Below are 12,739 nucleotides of genomic sequence, written 5' to 3'. Positions count from 1 at the left end.
TTGCCTTGCACCCAGGCCAACCTGGGTTCGATTCCCAGCATCCCATATGGTCCCGAGCACCGCCAGGAGTAATTCCTGAGTGCAGAGCCAGGCGGAACCCCTGTGCAACACCAGGTGTGACCCAAAAAGAAAAAAAAAAAAAGATCACAGCTGAGGAAAACCACTTGGTAATTTAACAAGGCTTTCTCGGCAGCTTCCAGGCTCCGATGCAGGCTTCATGCACTCAAGTCCCATGCAATACACCGTCAAAAACTTTCTTCTTGTTTTGGGGCCACTCCCGGCAATGCTCAGGGTCACTCTTCCCTGGGGAGATGAGGGGGACCCTATATGGTGTCGAGATTAAATCCAGGATCAGCAGCAATGATCACCTTCCTTTAGGCACGAAGGGAAACTGACCTGGGCTCTAAATGCCCCAAGATGACTGGTTGAAGCTTCTGTTGTGAAGGCAGCAGTGACGACGCCCAGATGCCCCATCCCTGTCACTGCCCTGTCAGCCTCATCCATTAAGCAGTGCCCCGTGATAGAAGAATTTTCACCTTTGCTCTTGTCCCCGTGACCTGCATCCCTTCGAGAATTTCTCCATAGAGATTCAAGGACAGAAACGCTACCTCGGGGAGCCACACTGAGCCCCTCACTCTGCCACTCGCCTCCTTGGCCCAAGCCCAGGATTTCCCCACGTGGACACTCCCACCCCAGAGGGAACTGCACCAATTCAGAGGCAGCAGCGCAGGGGGATGGGGCTGCCCCCAGAGGGGAACTGCACCGACCCAGAGGTAGCAGGGCAGGGGAATGGAGCCTCAGAATCAGAGCCACTTTCGTGTCAGAGAAAATGATGCAGGCGCTTAGCAACAGTCCCTGCTCTGGCTTCTACAATGTTCTCAGCTAAACACTGCCCCTACAGTGGAAATCCCGGCTTCCTCCGGCTACCTGTTACTGTGCATCAGACATGGCAGGTAGTCTGAAAGGAAACCTACCAACCGGCCTCCAGAACTCACAATCATACAGTATCTCAAGTAGCGTTTGATAAACTCCAGTTGGGGTTTGTGATGATAGCACAGCGGGGAGGGTGTTTGCCTTGCACGTGGCCGACCCAGGGTTCGAACCCCCGCATCCCATAGGTGCCCTGAATATTGCCTGGAGTAATTTCTGAGTGCAGAGCCAGGAGTAACCCCTATGCATCACCAGGTGTGACCCCCCCCAAAAAAAAGATACAATTCAACCAACTTGGTTATTTAACAAAAATGTCTCCCTTTGGCCTAAACCAATATACACTTTGCACCATCTGGGTCAAAGGACCCTTCCCGTGAACTTGAACTCTAACTGTCCTTGAGCCCCCCAAGGACAATCTGATCCTGGCACTGAAAAGCCCAAAGCCACCGAGCTGGACTCCTCAGACGCCAGAGGCTTCCCTTCCCCAGGGCGCCTCCATGGGACTGTCAGCAAGACCCCCCGTCCCCCCCCCCCCCGATTTTCGAGCGAAGGGACACACATGACAGGAGGCAGCTGTTATTTGAGAAGACTCTTTACTGTGACACGGACTAGACAAGTGTAAGGCGTGTTCACAAGCACTTGCGTTAGGCAGAAGCCCGTCCCCGCGCTGGGTTCACTGTGTCCTCGGGTGCGCGCTGCAGAGGGACTCTGGTCCCTCGGAACTTTCCCCACTACAGTTCTCTGTTGTCACGAACATGCAGGTCACGATTTTAGGGACTCGGGGGGAGAATCCACTGCACGCTAAGAAGTGAGTTCCTACGGACTAGGTCACAAAGACATCACAACTCACGGAAGCCAAGGCAGAGGGCGGGGACTGGGCGGGCTTGGGATCGGGGACTTGGGGGTACAGGGCTGGGGCGGGGGGGGGAGGGGTGTCTCAGGGGAAACAATGAACACACGGGAGAGGACTTTTTGATTCTCTGATGGAGAGAAATGGAATGTGTCCGGTATTCGCGTTTCTCCGCTCAGCACTGGCGATAGCTCACGCAAAGCAGAGAGCTCGGGTTGGAAGTTTCTCACCCACGAAAGCGGGGTTCCCGGGCACGCACAGGACTGCATGCAGCACTTCACACACACCAAACACGGACGACGGCAACGGGGACACCGCGGGACTGTTGCATGACACTAGGGTCTCTTTTTTGGTGGCGGGGGGGAAGGGGACCGTTTCCCAGGAGCTGCTCTCCGTGTGTTCGGCAGAGACACCCGACACTACCGTCTACCTCAGGAGGGGAGAAATCACTCGGGGCAGGAAGGTATCAAAGGGGCGCGATAGCGTACTCATAAAATGTCTTAATAATAGAGTTTCAGATATCAGCATCTAGTGTTAAAAGAGGAAGAATAAGCGCTTTTATAAGACTAGTGAGGGGAAATTAAAAAAAAAAATAAGAAGTAACAAAAGGGAAAAAAATTTAAAAAAAAATCACGTTTCAGAGATTTGACTCTTTTGATCTAAACCAGCCAATGTTTTGATATTAACTACAAATTATTAAAATTAGAATGTGATTTGTCTAAGCTCATTGTTTTTGGCCATTGTTGGGGGGGTGGGAGGGGCATTCCCAGCAGTGCTAAGGGCCATGTGGTGCTGGGGATGGAACCCAGGGCTTCACATGCGATTTCTATGACTTAAGTCACCTCTAGTCCCTTAAGTCCATCACTGAAATGTGTATTTTTTTTTGTTTTCGGGCCACACCTGGTACGCTCAAAGCTTACTTTGCACTGACTGCACTCAGGGATCACTCCAGGTGGGCTCAGGGGACCATATGGGATGCCGGGGGATCAAATTGGGGTTGGCCGCGTGCAAGGCAAGCGCCCTACCCACTGTACGGTCTGTCCGGCTCCTGAAATGCAGGGTTTTTGAAGAACGTGATGTCAGGATATTACGGAATACTGACTCAGGGTAGGTCAAGAATGCTTGTACTCCGAGTACTGCTGGAGGGGCTATCTCAAGGGGCTCTGGGGCGCCCCAGCGATGGAGCATGTGGCGGCATGGAACTTTCCAGGCCACTGTCACTATGATCAGAGGGGAGGGAATGACTGACAGTGACGCGAGGATTTCCGCTTGTGACATGGGTAGCCGGGGCGGAAACCCCGCAAATGTTTGCCAAAGGGAGGGTGGTCCTGTGATTCTTCCCATCCAACTAACCGGTCAACTACTCCTGGGTCAAGGGTGGCAGGAAGGAGGCGTGTCTGGAATGGGCTGGTCGCTTCCAAAAAGGTGGAGCCTACTCTTCCGACTGGAGGTCCTGGCTCAGGCAGACCGGGCAGCTGCTCTGGCCTCGGAGCCACTGCTTGAAACACTGCAAAGAACAGGACGGATGTTGGAGGATGCTGGAGAAGCACATGGGCGCTTCGTCCCCGGGCAGACGCGGCTGACTGCACCTCCGCGTTTGGTGGGGCCTGATGTCATGGCCCAACACCAAGGACATGAGGCTTCCCCAGGCCGAGTGCAGGTGAAGCCCAAAACTGCTTTGAGTTTGAGCACCAAGGTAGCTCTTGGGGGAGAAGATGGCGGGCAGACTGCTGACCGCCCGCTGAGCCCAAGAAGCATCTCCCCTTCTCTCAGCCCGGCACCCGACAAGACAGTGGACAACAGTATGATGCTAACAAGGAAATGGACTTAGGAAACAAAACAGCACCGCTGTTTAGGGGGGAGAAGACCCTTCGAATGTTGAAAACACTTCCCACGGGCTGGAGCAATAGTACAGTGGGTCCAGCTCCGGCCTTGCACGTGGCTGTCCTGGGTTCGATCTCAGGGCCAGAGCCAAAAGGAGCCCCGAGCACCGCCAGGTGTGGCTCCAACCCCACTCACCCCCCAACTGAGCGAAAACCAAAATCTTTTAACCTCCCAGTTAGAAGCCATGGAAAGAGAAAGGCCGGACCACTTCTCACCCCTTTGTGGAACTTGTGTCCGCATCGAAGCACACGCACGTTCTTGGACTTGAACACCTCATGGCATATTTCACAGGCATTGGCACACAGACTCTGTGGAAATAAACATCGGAATTAACCAGACGTATAAACAACTGAATTCCTTTTTTACTAAATAAGCTCTTCCTAAAGAAACCTTCAGATATTTTCACCTCGTAACTGGTAGATTATTTTAACAGTTTAGCAGACAGTTGTTTTTAAATAACATTAAAAAAAATTATTAAATAGCCATGAGATAGTAACAAAGTTCTTCATGATCGTGTTTCAGTCATACAGTGCTCCAACACCCATCCCTTCACCAGTGTTCAAACCCCCACCACCAATTTCCCCAAGTTTCCTTCCTTTCACACCCCCACCTCCAGTATGTCTCCATGGCAGGCACTTTATTTCCTCTCTTTCGTTCTGGGCATTATGGCTTTCAATAGCATTTCTTTTTTTTCTTTTTTCTTTTTGTTTTTTCCCTTTTGGGTCACATCCGGCGATGCACAGGGGTTCCTCCTGGCTCTGCACTCAGGAATTACTCCTGGCGGTGCTTGGGGGACCATATGGGATGCTGTGAATCGAACCGGGGTCGGCCACGTGCAAGGCAAACGCCCTACCTGCAGTGCTATCGCTCCAGCCCCTCAATAGCATTTCTTAAGACTGAAAAATACCAAAAGGAGAAATGATGGCACTGCATTCAAGAGGAGAGGGCTGGATCCACAGGACAGCAGGTAGGGCGCTGGCCTTGCACGCAGCGGACCTAGGCTTGACCTCGAGCATCCTCTATGTTCCCCACCGGGTAGGCCGCACGCCAGGCAAGTGGTTCATCTGCTACACTAACACTCCAGTCCCCTTTTCTATTGGCTTTTTTTTAAAGCCACACCTGAGAGTGCTCAGGAGTCATTCCCGGGGGTGCACGGGGCACCAGCCGTTTTGGCTCCTGCCCCAAGATACCACTGTTTCTAGGAACACCACGCACTTTGCATAAGTCAGGCCTTGGAATGGCAAAGAAAAAGAATTAAACAAAAAAGTCAGACAGCTACCCTCAGTGAGGTCAGAACTGGACTGGGTCACTAAAACAGAGTGTAAGTGTCACTTATAGGAACTGAGGGAGGGCAAAGGGGATGACCCCAAGACACCCCTAAAAGCAGAGATAGTAACCTCAATGGTCACTGAGGTTCCCAGCACACCTGGATTTGTTTCTGACCCTGGGAGGTGGTGGGTAACAGCAAGCAGTCCCTGGGCCGCTAGCCAAGCCTGGGTTCCAGCCCTCCGACCACCGAAGGGCCCCTCTGTCTCTAACTTTAAGAAGAAATTCATTCAGCTTAAAAATAAAAAAGAAGAGGGGCTGGAGCGATAGCACAGCAGGTAGGGCGTTTGCCTTGCACACGGCAGACCTGGGTTCAATTCCCAGTATCCCATATCATCCCCTGAGCACCACCAGGAGTAACTCCTGAGCGCACGAGCCAAGGAGTAACCCCTCCCTGTGCATCGCTGGGTGTGACCCAAAAAGAAAAATAAAATAAAAATAAAAAGCAACTAAGCCACGAGAAGACAGCTGGCCTCCTTGTACAGGGGCAGAAAAGCTGCCACTCCGGACGCCAGCTCTCACCGGCATGTCTGTCTTCTGCTCCTGGGGTCTGGCTGAGGCTCCGGCGCCGGTGGCAGCAGCAGCAGCGGCTGGCTCCATGGGCTTCTGGTCCTTTCCTGGATTGGGCTGAATTCAGAGAACACGAGTTCAGTTACCCGGAGGTGGCCAACTGCCTCTCGCCTGCACCTCGTCTGCCCCCCCTCGCATGCCCGTGGGTGGAGACTGACCTTGTTCTTCTTCTGCTCCTCGACAATGTGGTCAGTCACTTTCTGGACAATCTCATCAATACTCAGTCCCGACAGTGCATTCTTATTTTTGCTTCGCACTTTTTTCATAAACCCAGCAAGCTCGGAGCTGCAAGGGGAAGAGGAGAGAAAGTGAGTTTTCTGCCACGAATCACTACTCTTCTTTTTTTTTCTTTTTTGTGTCACACCCAGCGATGCTCAGAGGTTACTCCTGGCTCTGCACTCAGGAATCACTCCTGGCGGTGCTGGGGGGACCCTATGGGATGCGGGGACTGAACGTGGGCTGGCGGCATGCAAGGCAAATGTTCTACAAGCTGTGCTATTGTTCCTGACCCACAAATCACTATTTTGTGTCAAGAAAAAACCCAAAGCAAAAAGAACAAATCCAGAGGTCACCTGTTTCATGTAAACTGCATGAAAAAAAGCAGAAAAAAGCCCCACTGTTGCTAATAAGGAAGATGTGATTATTTCTAAATATTTATTTTCTAAAACTTGGAGGGTCCCCCCACCCAAGCAGCACTCAGGGGCCTGCTCCCAGACACAACATTGGCTGAATCAGGAAAACGCAGCTTGCAGCCCTTATACACATTGGCCCCTGACGCCCTGACAAATTCCACCACTTTCCTTCTGCCCCACACCTAAACACTCAGATGGCAGAGGTTTCTCTGTGGGTGTGCTTCCCCCAGAAAGGTGTAAGCGCCAGCATCTGCCATCAAGAGGGTCACTGTTGCTGGTCTTGACCGCTCAGCAGATGGCTGAGGGTTCTTAGGAGCTGAGGGCTCCTCTGTGCTCAGTGATTCCATTTTGGGCTGCACAGAAACACAGGCTAAGAGTCTTCTCTGCGTTTCCAGAAAGGAAACATGGCCCCAGGGACTGAAGCCATAGTACATCGGAAGGGCGTTGGCCTTGCACGCGGCCCACCTGGATTCGATCCCCGGCATCCTACAAGGTCCCCCAAGCCCCGACCAGGAGACATGCCTGAGTACCGAGCCAGGAGAAAGCCCTGAGCACTGCCAGGTGTGACTCAAAAACAAACAACAAAAAAGAAAAATGTGTCCCCTGTGCTTTTGGGCACCACATTTTAAGACAACTCTGTCATGTTTCTCTGCTGCAGTCCTGATCAGCCCTAACTTTGCGGGGACAGTGCCGTCTGCCCTCACATTCACCAAGGGCTGAGCAGAGCCACCTACCAGCTGTAGCCCGGGAACACCACGGACAAGTGCTCCATGATGCTGTTGAACGGCTTTTTGGGAGACTGCATGGAGCGGCTGGCGTGCCCCAGAGAGGTGGGCAGCTTCTGGTCGGGTCCGAGGCCACCTTCTGGCTGGGGGGCAGGACCAGTGTTCTTGCCATCGGGGGCACTGGCGCCTTCCTGCTCATCACATGGGGAACCTGGCAGGGGGGCGGAGGTGGCCCCCTCGGGGTCATCGCTGGCAGAATCCGCACTGGGTTCCTGGGGAGCGGCTGTCGGGTCTTCGGTCCCTGAAAGCGCGGAAGTCTCAGCATGTGACTGCGCGTGAACCTGGAGGTGACAACCACAGTGGCCGTGTCATTATGAGGAAGCGAACCGACAGACACAGGCAATGGAGTCCGACTGGCCCAAACCAGCAAGCTCCAGGGACAGGAAATGGACACAATCAAGAAACGCTTTCATGGCAAAAAATTAAAAAAAAAATTCTTCCCATAATGTAACGTGTTCATTGCTGACCAGAAAAGAACTTGGGCTTCTAAATGCCTCTCCCTAGATAGTGGGATTAATGGTGGTGGAGAATGGGCACTGGTGGATGGATGGGCACTTGATCATTGTATTAAAGTCTAAACACCCAAGAATGGCCGAGATTAGTACCAGGAATTTTGCTCCATGGCTTGGTGGCCAGCCACACATGCTAGGGGAAAAGGCAGCTCAGATAGAGAAGGGAGGACCAAATAAAGGGTGTTGGGAGGATCCTCCCAGGATGAGAGATGCATGCTGAAAGTAGACTATAGACCGAACATGACTGCCACTCAATGCCTCTTTTGCAAACCACAACACCCAATAGGAGAGAGAGAACAAAAGGGAATACCCTGCCACAGAGGCAGGGTGGGATGGGGGAATGGGGGGTGGGAGGGATACTGGGATCCGTGGTGGTGGGAAATGGGCACTGGTGGAGGGATGGGTACTTGATCCTTGTATAATTGAAACTCAAGCACAAAATTTGTAAGTCTACAACTGTACCTCATGGTGTTTCACTAATAAAAATAAAAATAAATAAATAAATAAACAAACGCCTCTCCCTAGACTTAAGCTCTCTGTAAAAGAAAATGTTTTGAGGAGAGTAGATTCTGTGGGGATGTGCAGGGCTGGCTCCTGGCTCTGCACTCTGAAACCACTCCTGGCGGTGCCTGAGGGGGACCACCTGGGAACCTGGGCGCACACCTGGGCCACAAGGGTGCAAGGCAGCGCCTGGGCTGCAGTACCCTCTTGGGCCGCTCCACTGTGGAATTTTAAAGAACCATCTTTCCCCCAAATCCCACCTACCAGGCTAAGCTTTGTGTTGGACTCAGGGGAGGAGCACAAGAGTTGCCCTTGCCGAGGCCACCGACGGTCCCCATTTCAACTGGCCTTCTCGCTTCTCGGGCCACTGAAGCCAGGGCCTCACAGAAGGCGGGGCCTGCACCTCCCACCGAGCTTTGTCACTGGCCCTCCAAGGGACAAGTTGATGCTTGGAAGTGGGGGGGTGGGTCATGCTGTAAACGCGGGCCCTGAGGTCCAGGCAATACCCGGGGAAGCACATGCGAGGAGGCTGTGCAGGGCAGGGTGCACCCTTAGTACCGGGCGAAAGGGAGGACGGACACGGAGGCTGGATCCAGGCAAAGACCAAGGAGCCCTTTGTTTGTGGCTGCTGAGACTCACTTGTTACCTCAACAAGCCGAGGCATCTGTTCCCTGTGGACATCAAGTTTTATTTGCTTTTGGTTTCTGGGCTACACCCAGCCACGCTCAGGGCGAACTCCTGGCTCTGCGCTCAGGAATCACTCTTGGCAGGCTCAAGGGACCCCAAGGGTAGAACCCGGGTCTGCCACGTACAAGGCAGGCGCCCTCCCCGCTGAGCTGAGCTACTACTGCGTGGGCCTTATCTGCTTTTCGGTCCACACTCCGGGTGAGCTCCTCTGTGCCTCTCCTGCGGCCGTCCCTCTCCACAATCCCGGCCAGTCCTCAGCCCGTCTGTGCCCTGAGTCAGATCCCGCCTCACGCCCGCCCCCAACTCAGGACACAGCAGCACATGTCCAGCTGCTCACGGTGCCCACGGCCATAGCTGCCAAGGAAATCAAAGTCTGCAACTTCAAAGTTCTTCACGCTTGCCTGTCGGCCACCGCCCCCCCGCCAGCCCACCCCCAGCCTCAGGCGAGCCCATTTCTCTTCTCATGCCCCCCTAATCCTGGATCCTAGGAGCTGACCTCAACCCGCCCCCCCTGGGGCCCCCACCCCCCTCCACAATCTCTGAGCAGCAACATCTCCCACGGCGAGCCCACCTCCCCATCCCCCCACATCCGGACATGCTGTGGCCTGCGGCAGAGAGCTCAGGACTGGATGGTTCCGTTCACCACTTCACAGCCAGTGACGGCCACAGCAGGCAACGCTCCTGCCGTTCCCTTACTTGAACCCTGGGCCAGTTTCCTGTGGGTCTCTGGGAACAGTGCTCTCTTTGTCTGGGCTGTGGGCTCTAGGATTGTCCCAGACCCGCTGTTGTCCGGCTCTTCCGTGACACCGTGAAAGGAGTGTTGTCTTCTAATCCAGACCCTCCACCCTGCTCACACACTCACTCCACTCTGATCTGACTGTTCAGTCCTCCAAGAGGGAAAACCCCGGCTCTAGCTCTGGCCAGCAGTCCTCAATGGCAGGGCCTACAGCCCCCCAAGTCCTCGTTCCTAGGGGATTCCAAGAGGCACAGGTGAAACCCATGGAGATGGGGCTAACCAGCAGGACAAAGGACCCGGGGAAGGACGCCAGGTTGGAAGGGTCCAAGGCTGGAGTAAGTCTGAGAGACAGCTCTAGATGAATGTGTTCTCATTTATGTTACTACTGCTTTCTGTGCCCCTGTGGGAAGCCCCGGCAAACTTGTCTTTTTTTTTTTTTTTTGCTTTTTGGGTCACACCTGGAGATGCACAGGGATTACTCCTGGCTCTGCACTCAGGAGTTACTCCTGGCAGTGCTCAGGGGACCATATGGGATGCTGGGAATTGAACCCGGGTCGGCCGTGTGCAAGGCAAACACCCTACCCGCTGTGCTATCTCTCCAGCCCCCAACTTGTCTTTAATAAAAGGCTCAAATTCCCTTTTCTCAAACTGCTGAATTTTTTTTTTTTTGGCTTTTTGGGTCACACCCGGCAATGCTCAGGGGTTACTCCTGTCTCATGCACTCAGGAATTATTCCTGGCGGTGCTCAGGGGACCATATGGGATGCTGAAAATCGAACTCGGGTCGCCCATGTTGGCTGCGTGCAAGGCAAACGCCCTACTTGCTGTGCTATCGCTCTAGCCCCGAACTGCTGAATGTTTTGAACGACACAGACCACATTCAATTTTGACAACCAAGAACACCGAATTGAAAGAAGGAGAATTAACACATACATAAGGTTGGTTTTTTTCCCCCATTTTCTTTTCCTTTTCTTTTTAAGTCACACCCAGCGACACACAGTGGTTACTCCTGGCTCTGCACTAACTAAGGAATTGCTCTTGGCTGTGCTCAGGGGACCACATAGGATGCCAGGGATTGAAACTGGGTCGGCCACGTGCAAGGCAAACGCCCTACCCACTATGCTATTGCTCTAGCCCCCATATGTAAGGTTTTTAAAGAGAGAATACTCAAGCGTTCAGGACGACTAAAGAAGCCTCAGCATTCTGTGTATTTTTTTGATTCTTAGTCAACATCCAGAGGTGCTCGGGGCTTCCTGCTGGCGCTGTGCGTAGGGATCACTCCTGGTGGTGCTGGGGTGAAACCCAGCTCTGCTATATGCAAGGAGAGAACAAGCAGCCCCCACTGTCTCTCTGGCTGAGGATGCTGAATACAAGATTCTTTTATGTACTGATAAAAGGAAGTAAATAATTTAACTGGGATTCAAATGTTTTCCTCTCAATATCTGCTCTAAGAATGTCAAAAACCATAAAAGACCTTCACTTTATTATTATTATTGGGCTGGAGCGATAGCACAGCGGTAGGGCTTTTGCCTTGCATGCAGCCAACATGGCTGACCCGAGTTCGATTCCTCCGCCCCTCTCGGAGAGCCCGGCAAGCTACTGAGAGTATCTCGCCCGCATGGCAGAGCCTGGCAAGCTACCCGTGACGTATTCGATATGCCAAACACAGTAACAACAAGTCTCACGATGGAGATGTTACTGGGCCCACTCGAGCAAATCAATGAACAATGGGAGGACCGTGACCGTGATTATTATTATTTTTTGCTTTTTGGGTCACACCCGGTGATGCACAGGGGTTACTCTTGGCTTTACACTCAGGAATTACTCCTGGCGGTGCTCGGGGGACAATATGGGATGCTGGGAACCGAACCCGGGTTGGCCAAGTGCAAGGCAAACGCCCTACCCGCTGTGCTATCTCTCCAGCCCCAGGACCTTCACTTTAAATAAGACTGTTCTTGGGGGGCTGGAGCTATATAGTACAGCCGGTAGGGCGCTTGCCTTGCATGTAGCCGGCCTGGTTTGATTCCCAGCCTCCCATATGGTCCCCTGAGCACCGCCAGGAGTAATTCCTGGGTGCAGAGCCAGGAGTAACCCCAGAGCATTGCTGGGTGTGACCCAAAAAGCAAAGACAAAACAAACAAACAAACCCCCACCCAAAAATATTTCTTCTTAGTTCCCTGAAGAGAAAAATGGCTTTTTTTTTTTGGTTTTGTTTTGTTTTGGGACTACCTGCTCCAACCCGTCTTCTTAAATTCAGAATCTATTCTCCTCATTGAAACAAAACTCAGGGCTCGAGTGATAGTACAGTGGGGAGGGTCTTTGCCTAGCATGCAGCCCACCTGGGTTTGATTCCCAGCATCCCATATAGACCCCCAAGCATGCCAGGAATAACTCCTGAGCACTGCTGGAGTAATTCCTGAGTGCAGAGCCACGAGCAACCCCTGAGCATCCTGGGTTGAGCCTCTAAGAGTACAAACAAAAAACCAAAATTTTTCTCCAGATCAAGACGAGAAAACTTTCAAAAGCGGAACAAATTTTTCTTTTGCCAAGGAAGTCAGAGGAAGTTTAAGTGATTCCACGCAAACTAATTGCACCATCAGCAAATGGAAAGAGGGCTGGAGAGACAGTGCAGGGGGTAAAGCGCTGACCGGGCTTCAGTGCGCAGCACCACATGGACCCTGCCCTATCAGGGGTGACCTGAGCCCAGAGAAAAGGGCCACGGCTGTGGCTCAGTGGCCCAGCGCCTGCCTCATAGTCCCTTGGCTCAATCCCTGGCACCTGAAAACACCAAAGGAATAAGCTGTACTTCATTATGCATGCCTGCCTTCAAACCAAAAGACGGGATGACCTACCGTGCTGCAGGCCGGGAACGAAAGCTCGGAAATCTGTATTTTGGAAAGTTCACTCAGCCGAGAGCCATTTTTAATTTCCTTAATTTGTTCTTCAAACTGAACCTGTAGGAAGAGGAAAAGCGTGAAGTATTGCTACAACTTACGTAGGGAAAACCATGATTATCAATTGGGACGAATCTCTTCTTCTTAAGACATCACGAATGGTCACTGATTTTCTAAGGAGGATAAATAAAATGTAAAATGTCAAAACAAAAGGGCTGGAGCGATTGTACAGCGAGCGGGAAGGGCGTTTGAGCCCCAGTATCCCTTAAGGTTCCCCATGCACCGCCGGGAGTAATTCCTAAGTGCAGAGCCAGAAGAAGTGACCCCTAAACATCACCCTTCTCCTCCCCACCCACGTAAAGAATTAAAACAATGACTTCTTGTGAAGGAAACAAAAAAATTAACCAGTATGTTACACAGCTTAGAAACACAA

The 12,739-nt window shown here is 52.4% G+C and overlaps 1 protein-coding gene across 1 annotated transcript in view; it reads right to left on the bottom strand.

Annotated features, from left to right (window-relative positions):
- Positions 1-3,197: 3,197 nt before the first annotated feature.
- The window catches only part of TTC3 (tetratricopeptide repeat domain 3), an 86,398-nt gene continuing 76,856 nt past the window's right edge, over positions 3,198-12,739 (bottom strand). The window contains exons 41-46 of the mRNA XM_056119245.1: positions 12,265-12,366; positions 6,927-7,258; positions 5,719-5,845; positions 5,513-5,617; positions 3,880-3,972; positions 3,198-3,287 (exon numbers count right to left, since the gene is read on the bottom strand). Coding sequence (XP_055975220.1) covers positions 3,213-3,287; positions 3,880-3,972; positions 5,513-5,617; positions 5,719-5,845; positions 6,927-7,258; positions 12,265-12,366 — 834 coding nt within the window. The 3' untranslated portion in view covers positions 3,198-3,212. The remainder of the gene's footprint in view (positions 3,288-3,879; positions 3,973-5,512; positions 5,618-5,718; positions 5,846-6,926; positions 7,259-12,264; positions 12,367-12,739) is intronic.

This window comes from Sorex fumeus, unplaced genomic scaffold (assembly GCF_029834395.1).
Source record: "Sorex fumeus unplaced genomic scaffold, SorFum_2.1 ptg000041l, whole genome shotgun sequence".
In the NCBI taxonomy this organism is placed as follows: domain Eukaryota; kingdom Metazoa; phylum Chordata; class Mammalia; order Eulipotyphla; family Soricidae; genus Sorex; species Sorex fumeus.
This window is presented reverse-complemented; position numbering and strand designations above follow the sequence as displayed.